This window comes from Prionailurus viverrinus, chromosome D4, assembly GCF_022837055.1.
Source record: "Prionailurus viverrinus isolate Anna chromosome D4, UM_Priviv_1.0, whole genome shotgun sequence".
Lineage (NCBI taxonomy): Eukaryota > Metazoa > Chordata > Mammalia > Carnivora > Felidae > Prionailurus > Prionailurus viverrinus.
Window position 1 is genome coordinate 7806626 of NC_062573.1, and position 24065 is coordinate 7830690.

The following is a 24065-nucleotide window of genomic DNA, read 5'->3' on the forward strand; positions in this document are numbered from 1 at the left end:
CATTGGTGGGTAACCATTTCTCTCCTGCCCTGGGTCCCTCCACCCTCAACTCCGTGTGTTGGTATTTCTTGCTCTGTTTTGATTTGATAAAGATAGATTCCTTCAAACCAGTTAACATCTTTATGCTTTTAAGCGTTAGTATTCACAGATAATTTTAGTATTGTTTTTCATTTCCTCAAGTGATTTTTCTGGGGATTCTGGATTCAAAAAACATACCTTTCCTGAGAAATGCTGGGAAGGAATTCCTGCATGGAGCCACTCATCTAGGTCCTATCCCAGGTCCACAGGATGACTCAGGGGGCAGGGTGGGGGGCAGTGTGGTCTACGGTAAGTAAGCTGGGAGTCACACAGACCTGCAGAATCACTGAACTCCTCTAGTCCTGTGCCCTGATGTGCAGAACAAAGATACTGTCACCAGGCTCTGGATCTGTGGGGACAAGTAAACACTGCAGTACATTTTCAAGTGCCAGACCGATTACTGTATACATGTTTTCAGAACGACTCACCCTTCCTTTAGAGTTGGCTACAGTAGGCTCTCTGGGCGTTTGGCCTACAAAAGGGTATGTCCAACCTCTAAAAGAGGCAGTAAGAGCATCAGATCTAGAATCAGACGGGTTCAGAGTCTAGCTCTGCCACTTATGTTAGGTGTCATGCTCCCTGATCTCAGGATTCTTCTGCAGGCTGCGGAGAACACGGAGTTAAAACCAGCAGAGAGCTGGTATTTTGTTCTCTCCCATTTCCTGTAGGTAACTATGACACTGAGGCAAAGGAAGTCCACCAAGAAAGCTTTCTGTCCACAGTCAGCATCGAAAATGACCCAATGAAGGCCAGAGATAGAAAAATCTCCTTTGGAATTAGTCCCACTTTAGGAAAGGTCAAGGAAAAGCAGCTGGATTTTGCCAGTTCCATAAGTTAGAAAGTAACTGGGCTATAGAGAAAGCTTTATTCAAATCCTTGAAACATCAATTTGGGAAATATTTGCCAAACCCTGTGCAAGAGATCAAATTGATTCAGACATACTCTTGACCTCGAGCAGCTCACAATCTAGAAATAGGAGGCTGGCTGTAATGCACAAGGATAATAGGAACACAGGCCGGAGAGATTCCTTCCAACCCAGAGGGAGCCTGCCTTGTAAAGGAGCAGCCAGATTTCCCAGGTGTTCGTGGAAAAGGGCACTCCAGGCGGAGGGGATGTCCGGAACGCAGGAATAACTTCACATAGCATACTGGAGCCATCCACTTGCCACAGTGGGCAAGGAGAGGTGGGCAGTGGAGATGGGAAAAGCGAGTTGAGGCAAGGTTATGAAGGGCCTTGAAAGGCAGACCAACAGACTGGGCTCTAACCTGAAAGCAACAGAGGCAGTCCGTCTGGGGTCCCCAAAGCGTTTTCAGCAGGGTTTACTTCACACCAGATTTTGCTGTGTATCAGAAACATCTGTTGTAGGGGGCACCTGGGTGGCTCAGTCGGTTAAGCATCCGACTTCAGCTCAGGTCATGATCTCGTGGTCCAGGAGTTCAAGCCCCGCATCGGGCTCTGTGCTGACAGCTCAGAGCCTGGACCCTGCTTCGGATTCTGTGTCTCCCTCTCCCTCTGTCCCCTCCCCCGTCACGCTCTGTCTCTCTCTCTCTCTCTCTCTCTCTCTCAAAAATAAACACTTAAAAAAATTAAAAAAAAAGAAACATCTGTTGTAAAAAGGGATATCACCAGTATCATTCTCTTTGTCCTTCTCCTGAGGTAGCCCTCCAAAATCCCTACTGGCTATCAAAAAAGGATCCTCTGGAGCTTTGGAAGGGCCTCGGCCTTAAGTCCCTACAAGGTGTTCCCAAAGGGCCCTGGGAGAGCCTCCATTTTATATTTGGAGGAACTAAGGTTCAAGAAGCACAGTAGGTGTCAGAACTCGAGCCTGGCAATAGCTCTGCACATATCCTTCCCTCTGGGAAGACCCAGGCTACCAAAGAGGCCTGTGGACCCCACAGTCTCCCCAGAGTGGGGTTACCTCGTGACAGATTCCGGGAGGGAACCTAGGTCAAATCTTTCTCCTCACCCTAAAGGGGTGCTGCCTCCCCTGCCCTCTTTCACCTGACACCCGGGAGCAGGCATAGCAGAGTACCAGACACAAGGTGAGCGGTCTTGGTTTTACCGTTCTTAACACGCCACCCCCTTGCCGGACCTCAGTGCAGTTCAGTTTCCTTTGGTAATCTATAAAATGGAGACTGGCTTAGACCCCTGGTTTACCAGCTTTTATCAAAGAAAACTCAAAAAAACTTACAAGGGAGTTCAATACATAAAAGTGATACAAGACAGTTCTACTGGTTGAGGTATATATTGGTTGAAGTACGGGTGGGGAGCGGGTCTCATACCCTTACCCCACCCAGGAAGCACCCAGGGTACTGTACCTTCTGTTGACCGCTAGCTCGGGGGAGCAAGTCTGAAAAACCCTCCCCAAGGTTCTTTCCTACTTTAGGATGCTCAGTTTCAATGCTCAAGTGACCAGGTTAGTACAATGGGCTCAGAACCTAGGTCTCTAATGAGCAAGGCACCAGAACCTTCTGATACCTGTCACGTTCAGGCTAGGAGGAGTCTAGACCTATTTCCACCCACGAAGCTGTGTCTAAGCCCTAATACTCCTGCAGTCCTATCCCCAATCACAAAGCCCATTCCCACATTCAGGAATAACAAATACCATCTTTAGTTACAAAAAATAACCCTGCTTGTCCCTGAAACCCCACCATTAGCATTTCATCCTTTTGGATAAAGTGCTTGCCAGCTCCCCTAGAAAGTGACATTCATCCCACACACCGGATGAACAGGTCACCAGGTCTTCTTCCTGCATCCTGGGCACCCAAGGTAGGCCCAGTAACTGCAGGAGATGACGAACGTCACCCTCACTGCCATCTCCCCTGGGCCCTCCCCCCCCCCCCCCCATATAACTGCCCTCACCCTCCCACCCCCTGGCCACCTTTAAGCATGAGGCACTCAGAATCCAGTTCCATTGCGTTGCATGGCCCGACCAACCTGGCCTCCTCCTCCAGCCTTGGGGGCCTCAGACCTTCACCTCCTCAAGTTCCTCAGCTCTTCCTCGCTGACACAGACACAGGCTCCAGAGATTCGAGGAGGCAGCTAGAGGCCCCCCGCCTCCCCAGAGGGCGGCTGCTGCAGGCTAGAGGCAGCCGGCGGGACCTGCAACGAGCCGCCCCCACTCAGTCCTCCCCTGTGCCCTCCTCCAGCCACTTTAGATAGCGCACATCTCCTTGGTCCATGGGAAGACTGAAGACCTCTGGGATTTCAAAAGGATGCACCAACCTTTGGAAAGAAAGCAGAGCCCTGTGAGTGACTATGATGGGAATCAGCCTATGCAGTTAAACCCAACCGGCCAGCCTCCTGTGAGGCTGCCATCTACCACCATCTACCTCGGTCCACCTGCCCAGGCCCATGGGCCGCTGCTCCTGAGCCTGTTTCCCATTTGTCAACAAGGAATGAGGTGGGCCAGATGGCTTTAGAGTCTCCCGGTCATGGGTTCCAATTCTAAGCCTGCCTCTTGTAGCTGTGTGACCGTGCACAAATCACTTCATTTCTCCACAGGCCCTAAAAAAAGGGTGTCAAAATAGTACCTATGTGACTGGGCTGCTGGGGAGTGAGACAAGGCACAGAAGGCACTTACCTGGCGTACCGATGGGCACTGCATGCATTCATTACATGGCAGGTACTGTCTGTATCACTATCCCACGCTCATCGCTGTGCCTTCCCCAAACGACTCCCCGTATCTCTGCATTGTCTTCTCCTCCAAGAAAGTTCTCTGTTCATCACTTACAAGCCCGTCTATCCTTCAAAGCCCAGCTCAACCACTGATCTTCCAGGGATCTTCCTCGACCATCCAAACCCATAGGAAGCTCTTCTTTCTCTCCATTCCTTTCACCTGGCCCTCGGCACACAACGCAAGTTCTTTTCGCTTCTTAGACTGAAGAGATATGAGGCCTTGGGCCTCAGTCCCCCATCTGTCAAATGCGGGGAACAATCCCTGCTTCCTTTCCAATGAAGGAGGCACTGTAAAATTTTCATGAGACAGCATGCATAGTAAATCACAACACATGCACGCGTGCCTAAACATTTGGAGTTGGGGTGATTTTATCCAGTGACCAAGGATAATGCATTTTCTTATTTCAGGGCACACATCAGTGTGTTTGTTTTCTGTTGTTTTTTTTTTTTTAAGATCTTATTGGGTTTATTCAATGATTCAAAAACCAGGCAGCATCCCCTCTAGCAAACAGAAAAGGAGCTCCCTCACGTATGTGTTTTTATTAGCAGACATACAGAACTCAGTGTGTGTATGAAGGCAGTATTTGGATACACAGAATAAGACCGTTTTAACACATTAGTAGTAAGAGCTGCCATGCCACCACCAAGAATCACTGATTTTTTTTTTCCTTTGAGAGGAAGAGAGAGAGCACACATGTGTTGGGGAGGGGTGGAGAGAGAGGGGGGACAGAGGATCCGAAGCTGTGCTGACAGCAGAGAGCCCAATGCAGGGCTGGAACTCACAAATCAGGAGACCGTGACCTGAGCTGAAGTCGGACACTTAACTGAGCCACCCGGGCGCCCCAAGCATCAATGATTTAAGCCAGCGCTTCTCGAGCTTTAACGTGCGTAGGAATCCCATGGGGATCTTGTTAAACTGTAGTTTGACTCCTTAGTTTGGGGTGACAGTGAGGAGGCAGTCCTAGCAAGCTTCCAGGTGATGCCAATTACTCCCCAAACCATACCGTGAACACCAATCTAGACCAGCAGTTTTCAGAGTGAGGCCCACTGACCCCTGGGGAATTCCAACACTCTGCCAGGTCCATGAGGCCAAAACTGTTTTCAGAAGAATACTAGTTTTCTTTTTTTTAATGTTTATTTTGAGAGAGAGAGAGAGAGTGGGGGGGGGGGCGGGGAGGGGAGAGAGGGAGACACAGAATCTGAAGCAGGCTCCAGGCTCAGAGCTGTCAGCACGGAGTGGGATGCAGGGCTCGAACCCACGAACTGCGAGATCATGACCTGAACCGAAGTCGGCTGCTTAACCAACGGAGCCACGCAGGCGCCCCGAAAAATACTAATTTTCTATTAATCTTCTTACTGTGTTGACCCCTGCACTGCTGGTGCAAAACAATGCCGAGTAAGACTGCTGGCACCTCAGCACGCGGCAAGGCAGTGGCACCACAGTGTATGAGCCTCACGGTGCTCTTCTCCACCGCACGCTCGGGCTTCAGAAAAGTCACGTTCACTCAAGAACATCCTCAATAAAACAGCGAAGATCGCTATTGCTATTGCACTTCAGCCCTGGAGTCCCTGTCTCATTAATGACGAAATGGAAAGTGCACATTAAAGCACTTCTGCCGGATACTGAAGTTCAATGTTGTCTTAAACCTGTCTGCCCATTGAAGCCACAGGCCAAACTAAACAAACTGCACTTTTTTTCATGGAACACCATTTTTAATTTCAAGCCTGAGTGACCATAATTTGTCTGTCATGTTTACAATGCTGGTTACTGTGGTTTGAGCATTAGGCAGATGTTTTTCTCTAATGTGAACAAAGTGAGCCGATCACTCAAATGAAGACAACTGATACCATTTGTTGAGGAAAAAAATTCATGTTTTCAAGCAAAAATTAGAAGTTTGAAAGTTTGAGTTTATCATCATGAGCGTAAAAGTGTCCCAGTACTTAAGAGGGAGTATGTTTTCTGAGGAGACGCAGCCTTCTCAACAAGCCAGATGTTGCCAAAATATAAAATGCCATTTTTCTCACTTTGTTTCTTGGAAAATATGGTTACTTCCCATAAAAATGTATTACTTATGTCTATATAGAACAGTTGTATTGTTATTATTCTAAATGAACTAAAACATTTTTTTTAATTTCGTAGTTTTACTTTCTAATGCAATAAACTTTAACATAACCTTAAGCTCCCCTGGGATCCGAAGACCAAAATCTTGAGAACTACTGTCTCCATTCACTCACTCTAGCCTCTCATTTTATAGCTGGAGAATCTGAGGGACAGGGACATGCCCAGGGTCATATGAGAGGTTGGTGACTAGGCTCTAGGTCTCTTGCTTTTCAAGCTCATTCACTTAGTTCCCAGGACATCCCTGGCTGAACAGACACACCAGCATTACCTGATATAGCTGAACAGCATGCGGACCTTGCAAGTCTTTGTCTTTATTAGCTGTAAAAGAAAAAAGAAATCCCTGCTTTAGGAAGGACCTTGGCCCCAGCCATGCAGCTACTCGTTCATCTGGCCATTTTGGAGACAGCATTCATCCAGGTCACCGGGCACCGTTGCATTTGCAGATTAACCTAGGGCACCTGATGTGAGGCAAGAACCTCAAGCAGTTGATCTTTGCTCATTTTTAATTGGAACCTTGGTCTCACTCTCCATTGAGGCCCCAACCCCCCCCACCCCCCCATCCTCACTCACCAACAGGATTTCAGTGGCTTCTTCTATTTCTCCATTCCAAAAGTACCTGGAGAAGAGAACAGAACCAAATTACGATGCTCACACGAAGAGCCCAGGAGATACCAAACCTGGCCCAATTAGGTGGCTTACCAAGGTGGAGACTTTAAAATCCTTCCAACCCCACACAAAAATGTCTATAATTGGCCAAGTCCCCAGAGGTCATCGAGTCCAATCATTCTAATGCATGCTTCTAGTAGCTGTCTGAACATTCTATCTCTTGAAGAAGTCCATCGATCTACCTTACAGGCTTTCACCTGAGATGGTTTTCCTTCCGGTATGCCAACGTCTGCCACCCAGTTGTTTTCCCCAACTTCCACATGAAGAGCCACCTCAGGACAGCCCTACAGAAACTCCTGTTTTCTCTCCTCCAAATTGGGCATTTCCAGCTCTTTCTGTGCTCATCCTATAGTCATGACTTCCAGGCCCCTCCCATCCTTTGGACTGCTACTTTTATTACTGACTCTTTAAGTGGAGAACCCACAAATGGAGAACTGAAAAAACACAGGAGGCTTCAGGGAAAAAGTGAGCTTTATAAATATGGAAAGAAACAGGCCCAAAAGTTAAAAAAAAAAAAAAGTCAATAACGATGTTGAGAAAAGAACACAAAAACAGCATCACTAGCAGGGAAAGAAATTTGGCCTGAGAATATCTACACTGACCCAGGGCAAGCCCAAGATGACCTAGGCCATTGGCACTGTGGTGAAGGGATTGATTATAAAAAGGATGGACGTATGAAGGGAATGCTAGGCTGAAATGCTGTTCTAGTTCCCAAGCACTGGCTTTATGTGAATCACTTACCTAATTTTTTTAAAATTCAGTGAGCCAGGCCCGACCCCCAGGGAGAATGACTGAGTAGCAGCTCCAGAATGGAGCTCAGGCCTCTAAAACACAGCCACATTTGGCTGTGCTGACAGCTCAGAGCTGGAGCCTGCTTCAGATTCTGTGCCTCCCTCTCTCTGTGTCCCTCCCCTGCTTGCTCTGTCTCTTTCTCTCAAAAATAAATAAAGATAAAAAATTTAAAAAAAACCCACAGCCACACTTGGGAGCTACAGCTACAGACAGATGTGAACCACTGAGGGGAGGGTGTTGCTGGAGGTGTGGAGGGGGCTTTCATAACACAGCATTTTCCTGCTCTGACCTTCAGAGTAGATACTATTTCTCTCTCTCTCCCCCTCTCCCCCACCAGGGGAGGAAGGAGATGAGAAACAGGCTGATCAGAGATATCAAGGCATAAGACAAATCTTGCACAGCTAGTACTGGGAGGCTGAGATATTTTGATAAGGGAAATGGTACAACCAGGATTAACTCCTGTGAGGGAGTTAACAAAATGAGAGGCAGACACTACAAAGAAGCAGCTTGTCACATAAGCTAACCTCTGAGTTTCCCACAGAATTCAAAAGGGACAGGAATTATTTTCCTTGATATCTTAATAGGCTTACTCAGGGATGGAATGTCCAGTCTGACTCTTTTTTTTTTTTTAATGTTTATTTATTTTAGAGAGAGAGAGAATGAGAATGAGCAGAGAGAGAGGAAGACACAGAATCCAAAGCAGGCTCCAGGCTCTGAGCTGTCAGCACAGAGCCTGACGTGGGGCTCGAACCCATAGGCTGTGAGATCATGACCTGAGCTGAAGTCAGACGCTTAACCTGACTGGGCCACTCAAGTACCCCCAGTCTGACTTCTTTGCTAATAACAAGCTAACTAATTTAAACAAAGAATGTTGGTTAAGTATCCAGCTCTTGACTTCAGCTCAGGTCATGATCTCATGGTTCATGGGTTTGAGCCCCGAGCTGGGGCAGTGCTGATAGTGTAGAGCCTGCTTGGGATTCTCACTCTCTCCCTGTCTCTGGCCCTCAGCCGCTCGTGTGTTCGGTCTCTGTCTCTGTCTCTGTCTCTCTCTCTCAAGATAAACTTAAAGAAAAAAAAAATTTAAACAAAGAATGTGCAAACAAGATTTATTGTTCCTAAACTACAATTTTTTTCCACCCTTCTGTTTACATAGCCTATTTTTGCTTTTATTGGTTAACATAAATCCACTAGGTGATTTCCTCTGAATATAAATTAACAATGAACTGTTCGTTAATCAAATGCCTTTGAGTTGTTCTTTGACAATTTCCCAGTAGTTCGTTGTCCTTCCCACCCGCCAGTACCTGACCTCGCACTCCCACACTCTTCCACAGGCCACAGCAAAACTCACAGTGAGGATGCCTTGGGCAGGATGTTCACAGAGGCAGCCAGCTTCTTATCCAGTATAGCCCTAAAGCAGACAGAGAGAGAGAGAGAAAGAGAGACCATCACCAAGGTAAGTACCCAGCATCTTAAGAAAAGGGACAAGGGACAGGAGTTCCTGGGAATTACCCAGGAAACCAGAGTTTACGTAGATAACCATTTAGAGGGCCCCTTCCTCCTCAAACCAACACATTCCATAACCACCAGGCACAGAACTTCTAAAGACAGTGTTATTTATAAGTCCTCCCCTGGGTTGGGAGGAAGGTAGAGAAATAGCTATGGGAAGGCAGTTTTAAGAACAGGCCCAGGGGAAGGGGAACAGATTAACACTGGACAGAGCACAACACCTGGATTCTGTTCCTGACCCTGCAGTGGATGGTTGTGTGACTTTAACCACATTCTTTCATTCCAAGAATAAGTATTCGAGCATCTGTCCAAGACAGGCATGTCCCCCTGACTCAGGCTGCCTCTCCTGCTGTATAGTTACAGTAACAGGATAGGTTCAGTCAGCGGTTTCCAAACCTTTCAGTCAAGAACCCATTTTATTCTATCACCATCTTCTGCTTTTGTCTGATTGGTATCCGGCTGACACTGCTTCTGATCTGTAGATACCCACATGACCACACAGATCAGATACAACTCCAAATAAAAGCAAAAACCCATACTTCTTTTCACCTCTTAATTTATGTAAAGGTTTCTACCACAGGCCTCAAAGCACAATCATCACCTTTGCAGACCTGTAAGATTTTTTTGTTTTTTGACAGATCATAGGTTGGAATCCCTGGTCTGATAGTCTGATTCCTGTGCAGAACCCTGATGAACACAATCAAATGCACTTGAATTAGTACAGGTGTCACGGAAACAGGAGCACCGCCAAGTCATCAACGCAAAGAGGCGTTCTCAGACATCAAAACCTCAAGCCATCAAATCAGGCAGGCCTTGACAAACATTTCTCAGGTCTCAGGCAGCCAAGGGGGCCTGATCTATTCTCCGAAGTACTTGGACCCTGAGCCCTGCTCACTGATACCTCCTGCCCTCAGCTGTTGCCAAGAGAACTGACCTACTTTCTCTTCCGTGAGTTCCAGGCTGAACGTGGCTCTATTTAAGGCTCCACATTTTGTGACAGTCCCTTGGAAAGTTCCAGAGATAAATAAATCCCTGACTGTAAGGAGAGACACATGGCACAAATCTGTTTAAGCACCTGCTGCAAGCCTTGCTCACTCAATCGTCCGCTGAGAAAGTACATTTTATTGGTCCTGACTGTGGCAAGGAAACACAGCAGGTGAATTAAACCTTAAAAAAGAAATAATTCCATTGTCTCATAGGCCCAGGTGAGCTCCTCAGAGACTGTCACGGCAACCTGTCCATGGGTAAAAGACTAGAAACGTGGAGGGCTATGTTATTCAAAAAGCCCCTGTGGCCAAAAACCAAAACCAGAGAGTGTGAGAGCAAGAGAGAACATTAGCTGATTAACACACACACACCAAGACAAGCAGCGAGTCACAGGCGGCAGCTGAGGTCCTTACGCTCATCCGAGGATAACAGAAGATAGAGACGCGTAGAGCCTCGAGAAACTGCCAAATTCACAGACTAGTGAATCACAAACCACATACGTGGTCTGGCTCTTGTGGCATTTTAAAAATTCTTGATTTTGTTACTAATATTTACTATCAGGATATTTCATACTCAAAAAGTAAGAGATTATCAGGGCATCTGGGTGGCTCATTCGGTTAAACGTTCGACTTTGGCTCAGGTCATGATCTCATGGTTTCATGGGTTCGAGCCCTGCATCTGGCTCACTCTATCAGTGCAGGCCTGCTTCGGATCCTCTGTCCCCCTCTCGCTTTGTCCCTCCCCTGCTGCGTGTGTATGCGTGTGCATTATCTCTCTCTCAAAAATAAACATCAAAAAAAATAGATTACCTTGTTTCTCACCAGAAAGTGAGTCTTGTAACATTGGACATACTGTCCTCCAAGGTCACATTTACCTAAAGCTGAGCAGTGGCTAGTCCCTCGAGGTGACATCCACTTCTCAGGTCCACACATTCCCACTGCCCTCCTTCCTCCCAGTGTGCAGAAGAGTCAGGGCTGCTATCTACCATCGCCGTCCCTCATCACACCCCAGCCCACTTTGCTCATTTAGGGGCCTGCTTGTGGGTATTTGTGTTTGCACCCCTGATCTGATCCACTTTCCTCTTATCTACGGGAGGTCGAAGCCCAGAGAAGACGACTTGTGTAAGGCCGTATGTGGAGTGGGAAGCAGAGAAGACACTAGAATCCAGGTCTCCCAGTTCAACATTCAGGATTTATACTCCGGCCCCAACAAGAGATGTTTCTAGATCACTTTTCTAGCTAAGAACGTGTCTGTCAATGAAGAGATCTAAGAACACTGCCAAGAACCAGAACTGAACTGACCCAGAACTGAGAGGTAGCAGACTAAACTTTAAAGAACGCAAAAGAAGAAAGACTACCACACCAACCTGAAGTTGAGAGACGCGGTCTCGCTGCTGGTTCTGTAGCTCAGGCTGGGCTTCCTGCCTGCTCCTGGTGACGGGCCCTCCCCATCACGTACCATCTACTCTGCTTCTACAAATCCTGGAAACTACACCTGGCTGCCTCTTTTCTATCCAAACCACTAATAAAAAATACCAAACAAAATAGGTTGAGTGAGAGCTCCACGGCCACATCCCTAAAGGCTCCACTTGAGACTTCCAGTCCGACCGGACAGACTAGACAGATACTCCATCCTCCCCTTTGACACCAAAGCCTAGAAGCGACAGGAAATACCTGTTGCTCAGCCATGCCAGCACATGGTAAGAACATGCCGCGTACCAACAACTGTGGGGAAGCCCCAAAGAAGAAAGGGCAGTCCTAAGACACGAATGGGAGCGTGCAGGGGAGCTGCCACGGGAGACGAGAGCAACAGTCCCCGTCTGAAGGGGACGGGAACCAGAGCAGGCAGGAACGCGGAGGCAACCACCAAGGTGGGTAGCTGGGACGCCGCCGCAGAGGCGGACCCCCAAAATCTCCCAGGGCCCAGGCAGCAGTAATGGAGTGTCTGTCCCCAGGCAGGAGCGGAAAGTGTGCCGGAAGACCAGTCAGTAGGACACCCCGGCCAGGTGAACGTCCCCCCAGTGCGCACTCACACTGGAGACAGCGCTGCGTGTTCTTGCAGCCACTCTGCACTTCCCCACAAGCACGACTAAAAAGATGAGAGAGGTCACAATTAATCACAAGGTAATTGAGGAAGGTCAGTAACCAAGAGAGACAAAAACTCAACAAACAGAAGAATTTACACAAGAGAACCAGTTAACAGGACATTCAAAGCCAAGATTTTAAAATAAGTAGAACTGTGTACACTTGAAAGTTGCTGAGAGCAAATCTTCAAAGTTTCCACCACACACACCCACACGCAAGAGAACTAGGGAAGGTAATGAATGTGCTAACTAACCTTACTGGGGTAATTGTTTAGTGTTGTATATTTACATTAAGTATCACGTGGTCCTTAAATTTAACAATGTTGTGTATGTCAATTGTATGTCAAGAAGGCTGAAAAAAATTAAACATAAATTAAGTATAATTAATATCCATAAAAGACAAAGCAAGGTTACTGCATCCATAAAATATGATCAGGCAATTATGAAAGAAGAGCAGTTGGTTAAACTATTAAAAAAAAACTCTATGGGAATGCAAGCTGGTGCAGCCACTCTGGAAAACAGATGGGAGGTTCCTCAAAAAACTAAAAATAGAAATACCCTAGGACCCAGCAATTGCACTACTAGGTATTTATCCAAGGGACACAGGGATGCTGTTTCGAAGGGGCACATGCACCCCAATGTTTATAGCAGCACTATCAACAATAGCCAAGTATGGAAAACGCCCAAATGTCCATCGATGCATGAATGGATAAAGAAGATGTGGTATATATATATATATATATATATATATATATATATATATATATACATATATAATGAAGCATTACTCAGCGATCAAAAAGAATGAAATGTTGCCATTTGCAACTACATGGATGGAACTGGAGGGTATTATGCAAAGTGAAATTAGTCAAAGACAAAAATCATATGACTTCACTCATATAAGGACTTTAAGAGACAAAACAGATGAACATAAGAGAAGGGAAACAAAAATGTCCTCCTCAGGGAAGGGGACAAAACATACGAGACTCATAAATATGGAGAACAAACAGAGGGTTACTGGAGGGGTTGTGAGAGGGGGGATGGGCTAAATGGGCAAGGGACATTAAGGAATGTACTCCTGAAATCACTGTTGCACTATATGCTAACTAATTTGGATATAAATTTTTAAAAATTAAAAAAAACCTGTAAATGTTTAAACAAAATAATCAATAGAAGGGCTGAATAGCAAAACAGCTGAAAAATAAGTAAGAGAGAACACTGCTCCAAAATTCTCCTAGTACATAGAATAAAGAAACAGAAAAATATAAAAGTTCAGTCAGAGAGAGCAAATTCAACATGTACCTAACTAGGAGTTACAGGAAAAGGACAGAGAAAGAATAAAAAGAGAATATTTACCAAACCAACAGTTGAACATTAAGATAGAAACTCCTAATTAAAAAAAAAAAAAAAAAAAGAGGGATACCTGGATGGCTCAGTCGGTTGAGCATCTGACCCTTTTTTTTTTTTATTAAAATTTTTTTTTCAACGTTTATTTATTTATTTGGAACAGAGAGAGACAGAGCATGAACGGGGGAGGGGCAGAGAGAGAGGGAGACACAGAATCGGAAACAGGCTCCAGGCTCTGAGCCGTCAGCCCAGAGCCCGACGCGGGGCTCGAACTCACGGACCGCAAGATCGTGACCTGGCCGAAGTCGGACGCTTAACCGACTGCGCCACCCAGGCGCCCCAGAGCATCTGACCCTTGATTTCAGCTCAGGTCATGATCCTAGGGTCGTGGGACTGAGCCCCGTGTCAGGCTCCATGCTGAGCATGGAGCTGCTTGAGATTCTTTCTCTCTCTCTCTCTCTCTCTCTCTCTCAGTCTCTCTGTCTCTCTCCCTCCCTCCCTCCCTCTGCTCCTCTCTCCTGATCCCACGCTCTCTCTCTAGAGTAAAATTTTAAAAAGATAGAAACTCCATGGGGCACCTGGGTGGCTCAGTCAGTTGGGCGTCCGACTTTGGCTCAGGTCATGATCTCGCAGTTTGTGAGTTCGAGCCCCACGTCGGGTTCTGTGCTGACAGCTCAGAGCCTGGAGACTGCCTTGGATTCTGTCTCCCTCTCTCTCTGCCCCTCCCCTGTTCATGCTCTGTCTCTGTCTCAAAAATAAATAAAACATTTAAAAAAATTTTTTTAAAAACATAGAAACTCCTAAAAACTATCAGAGAGAAAAAGTATTATCTACAAAGGAACGAGACCCCAATAAACACCTGACTTCTCATCAGAACCCCGGAGGCAAGAAGGCAATAGAGACCCCTCCCCAAGCTGACACTGATACATTTACTGAGTTGGCCTTCCAACTAGTTAGGACCCAGGTGTTAGAATCCTTTTCCTCCCAACACCCCACCTCACAGATGTCAGCTGATAGTTCTCTGACAGGACCCAGACTGGCTGATCCAAGGGTCAAGACAGTTTAGCACAGACCCTGGGCACAGACCAGAAGCATCAGAAAGGATTTCAGTTTCTAGCTGCTAAATATTATGGTTGTATTTCTGGAGTAATTACAGGTTCTTTTAGACAAGTGCTATTCTCAGGGCACCTGGGTGGCTCAGTTGGTTGAGCATCCAACTTTGGCTCAGGTCATGATCTCACAGTTCCTGAGCTGGAGCCCCACACTGGGCTCTCTGCTGTCAGCACAGAGCCTGTTCCAGATCCTCTGTCTCTTCTCTCTCTGCCCTGCCCTCTCTCTCTCTCTCTCTCTCTCTCTCTCTCTCTCTCAAAAACAAACATTAAAAAAAAAAAAAAGAAAAACTTTAGACAAGGCTATTCTCCAAAGGTAACATTAATGAAGGAAAAATAGACATTCTAGTTGGGGGAAAGAGAATTGAATAAATTTCAAGGTTAATCTGTGACCAACAATTTGGGGGGCTTTGTGTCCCCAAAGACCAGATTCAACATTTTAAAAGACTGTAACTTAGTCTATCATCAGACTTCAAGAATGCTGAGCTACAAAGTAAAAAGCCAAATTCATTACCCTCTAGACCCACTAACTCTCTTCAAAGCTGTATCTATAAAAAAGAGTATGGGGGGTGGGGGGGGGGATTCATAGCCAACAAACATTTAATGAGTACCTATTACATCCAAGTTAGTGGGGTAAGAATTGCACATATTTCCTCTCCTTTAATCCTCACGACAGCCCTGTGAGGTAAGTGGCATGATATTATGTTATACTGAGAAATCTAATGCTTTGAGAAAGAAAACAACTTGCCCAAGATCACAGTTAGCTAAGTGGCACAGCCAACATTCGAATCCTGAACGTTTGATTCTAAGTCCAGTGCTCTTCGCACCACCCCATAGCTGCCTTTAGAAAATTGCCAAGTATTCGAACAGCCTCCTCGCCCTCACTTGTCATGGTGAGCACCTCTGGTACTAAGCTAGGAGAATATCTCCAAGAAGACAGCAGAGTCAAGAATTGTAAGACAAAAATTCTCAACCTGCAAAGTCCTGCCATCCTCTGACTTTAACACCCTGGGCAAGCCACCTGACTCTCTACACCTCATATCCCTTAAATGCCCCCATGTGCCACTCAACATTTTCAGGCCCAGGAGCAGGATCCATGGGGGGGGCGGGGAGGGGTTCATTCAGCCGTGGTCCTCTTATCACCCCAAGCTGACAGCTGCGTAGTGGACACACAGGGTTGTCAGAAGCAAGAGAGGGAGCCCAAAGGGGCCACCGTGGAGCATCCCGGTAGCTCCCCCAGCCTCCTGGAGCAGCACCCGAGCCTCTTCACGAGACCTGGCAATATCTCTGGCAATCTGCTCGTTGGGACAGTTGACAAAGACGATGGAGTAAGTGCCGGATACGTAGCTGCCGGTGATAGCTGAATGGAGCTGCAGGCTAAGGGTCCTGAGCACTGGATAGGACAGGAAAGAAGCTGCCAGGATCTACATGGTGGGGAAAGAAAAACACAGGTCAGCAGTGACACGGCCACTTCGCTATCTGCCGGCTCAAGCACATTGGAACCAAAGCTAAGCATCATTTTTTCATCCCCATTCCCCATCCACAAAGTAATTCCTGGTATCTGTATGGAGCTCTGGTGCTTAAACAAAGTTTTCATGCCTAAATATTTTCCTATTTTCATGCCTAAAAATTTGCATTTTGCAGGTGATAAAAAAATGATAAATCAAGATCATGTAGCTTTTTTTTTCTTAATGTTTATTTATTTTTGAGACAGAGAGAGACAGAGCATGAATGGGGGAGGGTCAGAATCTGAAGCAGGCTCCAGGCTCTGAGCTGTCGGCACAGAGCCCGACGCGGGGCTTGAACTCACGGACCTTGAGATCATGACCTGAGCTGAAGTCGGCCGCTTAACCGACTGAGCCACCCAGGTGCCCCTCACGTAGCTTTTTTAACTGGTGAAGCCAGGATTAGGAATCAAGTCTGGATGAGCAGAAACCCATTCTTATTGACAGAGCTACTACTGGAGGTAAAGCCAACTGGCAACCACTGAACTGCTATCATCCCATGGGGATTATTAGTAATGATAAGCTCTTACATCTGTTGATGTTTAGGGAGTTAATTTCACCTCCATTCATTTGTATATGTGCAGGCACTGTGGGTAGTCCAGTGGAAAAGGTAGCCTAATTCAAAGTAATGTGACCTGTGTTATTGTAACTGAGAGGTGGTGGGACCTGGAGGAAGGCTGTACCTGAGGGAGCAGAAAAGCCTTTGAAGAGAAGGCACCGTCTAAGCTGGATCTGAAGCAATAAATAGGTTTACAAGAGGAAAGGGAGGTACTCTTAGCAAATGACAATATATACAAAGTCGAGAGGTATTTAGGGACAGATATCTAGTTTGCAGGTATGAGATCAGGAGGAAGAAAGACCGGCAAGACTTACAAAGACAAGGGTCAGACAGAGGAGTCTGGGGTTTACACTCATGTGACAGGGTGCTTTCGTAGGTTTTTAGGTAGGAGAGTAATAAACATGGTCAAGCTGAGTAAAGTAACAGAAGAGAGAGGAGGGACCAGAAGGCAGTCTATTTAAAAGGCCACTACAGTGTTCTAGGAAACAGACCTTAACAACTTGAGCAAAGAAGATGGCAGTGACAATGTGAGAGCAAAAGACACTCAAGACTGAATTATCCTCACTATTTTAATGATAAACTTTAAAATAAGACAAACTGGAAACAACTGATGAACAGTCTCCAATCCAGGGCTCTCTGCTTGGGGGATACCACAGAGCCATTAAGAGGATGGAGGCAACCTGCAGGGGCCACAGTGTGACTCAGGCAAGGCTGAACAGGAATGCGCTTCTCCTGCCTCCCAGCCCAGGGCTCAGGCCTCCCTCAAACAAGCCTCTGTCCTCCCACTCTCCTTCCACATTATTGCCTGGGGCCTGGCTCCTACTTCTTGGCAGGGCCTGAGCAGCGTTTTTATGTTCTGAGCTCCAGTTTGACTAGAGGCCTGTCTGGGTTGGGTTTCTCATTCCCTCCTACCACCTCCACCGACACCTCAATTCAAAATACCAGTCCTCTGAACTAAACCAGTGACTGTGCAAGAACAAAAGAACCACGCGGTGCAATGAAGCTTTTATTGCATGTGTGCGTTTTTTAATGACAACCCAATTAGAGTATAAGAAAAAAATTAAAGCACCAGAAAGCAGGATTTAAATCCTATTGCCAGTACTGCTAACTGCCTGTGGCCTTCAACAAGTTACTTCCTCTCCCTTCTATAAATGTTATCTAGAAAATGGAGATCCTGACACTTGTGCTGCCTACTTCAGAGTTGTCATGGGTTCAAACCAGCTAGAGAAACTACTTTGTAATCACGAGTTCAGTCGAGGAAGGGAACATGCTTTGCTCATCACTGTATCCCCAGAAAAGTTGATGGCCACAGCAGGTTAATATTTGTAAACTAGTGAATTAATATACCAGTAATGTGTGGTTATTAAGACTGAAGAGCCTTGTGAAGTAGAAAGGGCTCTGGAGTCACCCACTGCTGCTTTGAGCAGAGCACTGAACATACTGGAACATGCAAGGTGTCAACTACATGACTCTGAAGTGGCTTCCAGAGCAGACTCTAAACAAAAGGGGCAGTGGGCTATCCCCCCAATCAAAAAAGCCACTCCTGGGGAAGATGTGGGACATTTCAGCCAGCAGGTATCAGCGGAAAACAGCTAACAGGATTAACTACAAACTCTCCTAAAACGTGTTGGAAACTCTCATATGAACTCACAATCAAAATGCTAAGAGTAAGAGGTAAATGGGCCCTCAGCTATTATCTAAGATAACCTTTCATTTACCAAACAAGGTAACTGAGACAGAACACACAGGAACTCTGTGATAGAACCAAGACTTGAAACCAAGGCTCTTCCTCCCACTGTGGACTCTCTGAACTGCAATGACCAGGAATTGGTCTAGTGGGGTCATGTCAGCTTCACATACTCCAGTGGTTCTCAACTAGGGGCAATTCCCCCCCGCCCAGGGGACATCTGACAATGTCTGGAGACAATTTTGACTGTCATAACTGGGAAGGAGATGCTATGGCATCTAGTAGGTAGAGGCCAGGATTGCTGCTAACATCCTCTTGTTCCATTGATCACAGTGAAATACAGACAGTTGTCTGCACAAGTCTCCCCCATTGGGCATGAGCTCCTTAGTTCCATTCATTTCTATGTTCCCAGCACTTTACAAACCTTGACAGGGAGTACAGATTTGAGAAATGTTTGTGGACCTACCAAAAACGTGTCAGAAGCATGAAAAGTCAGTTTGGAACCAAGGGTGGACCACAATATATTACAAAGTGGCATTCTATGAAAGTAAGATTGATGGGCAATACACACATCACAGAATTCCCTAATAAAAACATTATAACGGAAAAAGATCTATAACTTTTAAAGTCTTTATAACATTTTCATACTTACCTTTTACTATACATTTTTTCTAACTTTACATTTGTTTAAAATATGAACCTTTCAGTTCATATTTCATTCTGCCTTTTTCCTTTTTTGTCCTGGAATATTCACACAGCTTTTAAGAGGTTATGATTGACTTTAAAATCAGTGTTAAGACAGAAGAGAAGAGGCCTCAGAAACCACCCAGTGGTTCTAACCTTGTAATCGACCTAGTTTTAAGGAATCTAAGATACTCTGGAGTTGAGTGCTACATTGTGTTTATCTATATACACTTTCCTTGGGTGCAGATCCAGAACTTTCTCACAAACACACAAATCAAAAAAATCTACAGTCCTAAAAAGGTTAAGAGCCACTGATTTGTGCCAATGTTTCAGAAGGGGGATGGAAGAGCCAGAGAGGGGAAGAAATCACCCAAAAGGGAAGTAGCAAGGCTTCTGATCTTCTCCTACAGTTCTTTCCACCTCCCGCTCAAACACCACCACCAGCAGTACTCTGTAGGCACTTCCAACCTCAACATTTTACGATATTTCATAGATGAGAAAACAAAACTCTTCCCCAAATGCAGAAAAACAAGATGGTAACTGCAAGAGAAAGAGGCAAAGAATCTACCCTGTGACCCTCACAGGAGAACTCACCAGCGACACCCCTTCACCTCCCGGACAACTCTCGCCATGAAACACAACCCAGGCACTCGTCCTCACAAGGTGGGGAGTGAAGGGTTGCTGGAAATCTTCAGAACCATGCTACAATCTCCAGAACCCGGGCAGTGTCTCCAGGGATCTTCCTACCTGCCTGGTCCCAGCTCAAAATCCCAGGAGCAGAAAACAGAAATGCAGTTTCTTCCCTCAATCCCCAGGTTGGGGGTTTAGGGGTGAGAGAGTTCATGGAGTCGTAGCATGGGGCACTCACCAGGAGGCATATAAGGACAGAGGGCCGCAGGTAGCCTGGCAGAGGACACCGGGAGCCCAGCCTGTCCATGGCGTCGCTGGTAATTTAGTAGCACAGTAGCGAACTGTGGCCTCAGGCTGAGTTGCAAGCTGATGGGCGGGCACTGAGGGCCTAAAATGCCCTATCCCCTCACCACCTGCTGCCTGCCTCACTGCTCAGCCAGGCCCCAGCCAGGCTGGCCAGAAGGAGATAGTGAGGGGGCAGGGAAAGAGGGAGTAATTATTCTCACTAGGCGATTCTCTTCCTAGAAACAAAAAGCCCACGCACCAAATGCAGACTTATAACTCCTACAAAAATAAAAATAATAATTTTCCCTCCCCGTTGTAACAACAAAAAATGATAAAAATCCCCACATCACATGTACAGATAAAAAGATGGAAGTTTCTTAGATCTATAAAACTTTCAGAAACCATGGCACACAAACACGAATACACCTACACAAAACTCTTCCACTTTATAGGGGCCTATCCTGCCAAAAATAACCAGTGAAGCACACGCACACAGGCGTGCACACACACACACAGCTGCCTTCCTATCCCGCACAGCACCTCCTCCTCCTCCCAGGAGCTCCCTTCTAACTCTCCCTGGCTTAAAATACATTTGTTCCCAGCTGCTCTTCTGGGAAGTCCTGTGAACTTCATCTTTCCAGGCCAGATGCTCCATGCAGCTTTTTCCAGGGTTGATCCCACTGCCCTCTATTTCCCTAAGGCACTTTTGTACACACTTCTGCGGTAGCATTTTATATCAACCCTGGGGAGCTGCAAACAAATAAGAAAAGCAGCAAGCTAATGACTGACTGCTGCCCTTTGAGAATGCAGTTCTCGAAGTTCTCTCCATTGCCAGGGTTTGCAACTTTTAAATCCAGCTTTTTAATGTGAAAATATCTTAATTTTTAAATGAGATTTCTGGGGCAGGGGAAGGAGCTGACTACACAAGGATACAAGTAAACTTAAAGTGAAGGGAACTGTTCTGTATCTTGATTGTGGTAGTGGTTACACAAGTGTTAAAAAAAAATTCAACAACTACACAGTTATATTGGTGAATTCTATTGTATGTAAACAGTACCTTAAACAAAGAGCCAGGGAAATGCTGGAAACCAATTCAAAATTGTTTTACACTGGGTAGACCAAACAACTCATCTGTTAGCCAAATATGGATCGCAGGCTGCCGGTTCACAGCCTTTGTGTTTAATTATCTGCTTACTATCTCATTCCTTGGGACTATAACTTCTTAAAAACCCATACTTCCTAGCAGCGTCTGACAAAGTGGTTAATAAATCAGGTGTAGCCCTAGTCTTATCATTTACATGTTTAGCTGTGAAGACACGTGCAAATTACATAGCCTCTCTGAGCTTTGGTGGACTTTTTGGTAAAGGAAGGGCTAATACCTCCTTCACAGGTCTAAAGTGAGGATTAATAAAGACAATGTGAGAGTGTTGTAGAAAATCTAAGAGCATGTCAGCTTTTCAAAAGCAAGTAGTCTCATACTTACTGTTATGGTTAACTCAGAAAATTTTGGGGTGCCTGGGTGGCTCAGTAGGTGAAGTGTCCAAACTTTGGCTCAAGTCATGGTATCTCATGGTTTGTGGGTTCGAGCCCCACGTTGGGCTCTGTGCCAAGAGCTGAGAGCCCGGAGTCTGCTTCTGATTCTGTGTCTCCCTCTCTCTCTGCCCCTCCCCTGCTCTCACTCTCTCAAAAATAAATAAATGTTAAAAGAAAAAAAAAATCTCCACCTGTGTTTGAAGAATTTAGTATCTGTGGAAAAACTGGGCTAGAGAAAAAAAAGCTGAGCGGTCCTAAGAAAACCATTATATCCAAAGTCCAGAAAAATAAATCAAGACTGTGATCTTTTATACCTATTACATTAATAAGAAATGTAGCCACTGTTAATGACCATTTACCTTAGATCCTGAGATGGCTTCCTGAGATCATGTCCCCAAGTTTAGCATGGGACCCCACATAGCTTATGCTCAGTAAATGTTTGTGGAATGATGAAACAATATAGATGCGTGGCTGATGATAAGCATGGTCATGATGAAAGTGATGTTGGAACAAGAGAGGAAGAATGGCAAGACATGAATCATCATTTGGAAGAAAATGCCTCTGGATTCACTTCTTCAACTCAGGCACTTCTACTCTCTCCAGATTCAATTCTAAGGTTAGATTCCAAAAATCCAATTCTGCATTTATAGCTTCGGCAGAGTCTTCAGATACAGTAAGTCTCAGCGCCAACGCCTGAGGGTCCAGGATCTTCTTCTGGAGGCTTCTTATCCTCTTTCTCTGTCTCTACCTTCTCCTCCTTTTGGGATTCAGATTCAGACTCCCCTTCAGACTCAGATTTTGTATCCATCTTCTACACCCACACTACCTCCTCTTTGTGTCTTCTTTGTTCAACACCTTTGCTTTATTTTGAAGGTTCTCTTGCACCTCTTTACAGGTATATAACAATTTATTGAAGTCTTTTTTAAAGGCCAAACTTCGATACGGGAAAGGATCCCTATCCTTTGCAGCATCAATGAGGTCTGAGGCCTGGCATAAGAAAGCATTCAGTTTCCTTAGATTCATCTTTACCTCTAGTTCCAGGGTCTTGTCTTCTTCCATATTTATTGATATAGACTCTCTTTCGGTTATGAACAAAGCTTGAAACTTGAGCACCTCATTAATTTCCCCCTGTTCGCTATCAATGAAGTTAAAGTCCATCCATGTTGCAGACTCCATGATTTTTGCAACTTCTTCATTACCTCTAGGGAAACATGCATAATCATTCACAACATCATCCAAAAGTTTCCACCAGGCTTTATTAAGAGCAGCTGGTCTTATATCATCCATTGACTCTTTTATCACTACCAAAGCATCAGCAATGTTGTACGGTTGCCATGTTCCTCTCAAAGTAAGACAAGGGTTTTTTTCAATACAGTCAACAAAGTGGTAAAACATACGCTTGGTGTAATACCTCCTGAATGCTTCAATTATACCCTGATCCAAGGGCTGAAGACAGCTTGTGCCTTCCAGGGGGAGAAACACAGTATCAACATTAAGATGAGCAACCAAAAATGAGTCTGGGCGATTGGGACCTCTGTCCAAAATTAGCCAACACTCTGAACTCAAGATTTTTTTTTTCTATTAAATAACTCCCAGCCTGATGAATAAAACAATTATGAAACCAATCCAAAAAGAGGGCAGCGGTTTGGGGTGTGAACTCCAGAATACAGGAAGGCGGTTTTTATCTTTTTCCAAAAGACATGTGGGATTAGGGTCTTTACAAAGCAGCAATGGTTTTATCATTTGGTCACCGGCAGCACTGGCACCAAAAAATGAGGGAAATCCTGTCCTTAGCTTCCTCTAAGCTTTCCGGATTTTTGTCTCTTTCCCTAAAAGTACGTGGAGGCATGCACTGCCAAAACTGGCTCATCTCCTCGGCATCGAAAACCCGTTGAGGCACACAGCTCTGATCAGCCTCTGGAGTTGTTTGGACATACTTGGATGCCGACTGGGCAGTCAGCGCTTCTTCCCCTCCCATCGACCTCGAATTTCGCAGACTGTGGCGATTTCTAAACTTCTCAAACCATCCCTTGCTCCCATGAAACTTATCCGGGCTGCCCTTCCCAGTCGTTTCCACCCGCTGCTTGTAAATGCGTTTGGCCTGGCTGCAGACGGCCTTCAGCGTCCGAGGCCGCCCCCCTATGGTCTGGGCCTCCACCCAAAAAGGTTAACTCCATCTCCATCTTCTCGATGTTTACGTGCCGGGGAATGCACCGCACCTTGGAGCGGAGAGGCGACACAGTCTCCATGCTGGCCCTGATGGCCTTCGCGTTTCTCCTAATGGTGCGCAGGGTCTATTCGTTGACGCCCAACAGGCGCCCCACGTCGGTTTTACTCACGCCTTCTTCCAGCTTCTCGCGAATTTTCATCTTGTCTTCCAGAGGTATGACCCTCCACCTCCTCTGGATTCGTGTCTGGCCAGGGAGCAATATGCCCAATCGCCTCGGCTCCGCCTGGGGTGGCCTCGGCCGCCGCCCCCACCGCAGCCGACAGCCTGTGGCTCTGGGGCCCAGAGGCCGCCCGCGAGGCCATTTAAGCTTCTGTGGGTCCTCATCGTCACCACTCCGCTTGCCGGGCATTTGACGCGCCTTCGCTCTGGAAGGGAAATACGCAAGGCGACCGGAAAGTCAGCCTGCGGGACCCACCGAGCGGCGCCCACGATGACGCCCCGCCGCGACCCCGCAACCACAGGCAACTGTTGGCTCGGCCCTTGACGGCCCCTGTCTCGCGAGGCTTGGCGGCCCCCCAGGCGCTCGCGCTGCCCGCCGGCCCCACATCGCTATTGGCGCGGCCGGGGCAGCCTGCGGCGGCGGC

The 24065-nt window shown here is 46.3% G+C and overlaps 1 protein-coding gene across 6 annotated transcripts; it reads right to left on the reverse strand.

The window, feature by feature from the left end:
- Positions 1-2225: 2225 nt before the first annotated feature.
- LOC125150089 (protein CutA homolog) lies at positions 2226-23005 on the reverse strand. Of its 6 annotated transcripts, none has more exons than XR_007146165.1 (7): positions 21611-23005; positions 15644-15792; positions 11862-11917; positions 11196-11350; positions 8685-8744; positions 6449-6494; positions 2226-6196 (listed from the first exon to the last, which is right to left on the reverse strand). XR_007146165.1 is itself a non-coding variant. In XM_047829434.1 (6 exons), exons 1-6 carry the CDS (start codon positions 19738-19740, stop codon positions 3201-3203), a joined length of 477 nt encoding a protein of 158 aa, XP_047685390.1. In that variant the 5' UTR covers positions 19741-20119; the 3' UTR covers positions 2226-3200. The 6 variants fall into 6 exon arrangements, 1 of the variants encoding a protein (XP_047685390.1); XR_007146166.1 differs by having other exon boundaries at positions 3207-3303; positions 3411-6196; positions 11196-11917; XR_007146164.1 differs by having other exon boundaries at positions 11196-11917.
- Positions 23006-24065: the final 1060 nt, after the last annotated feature.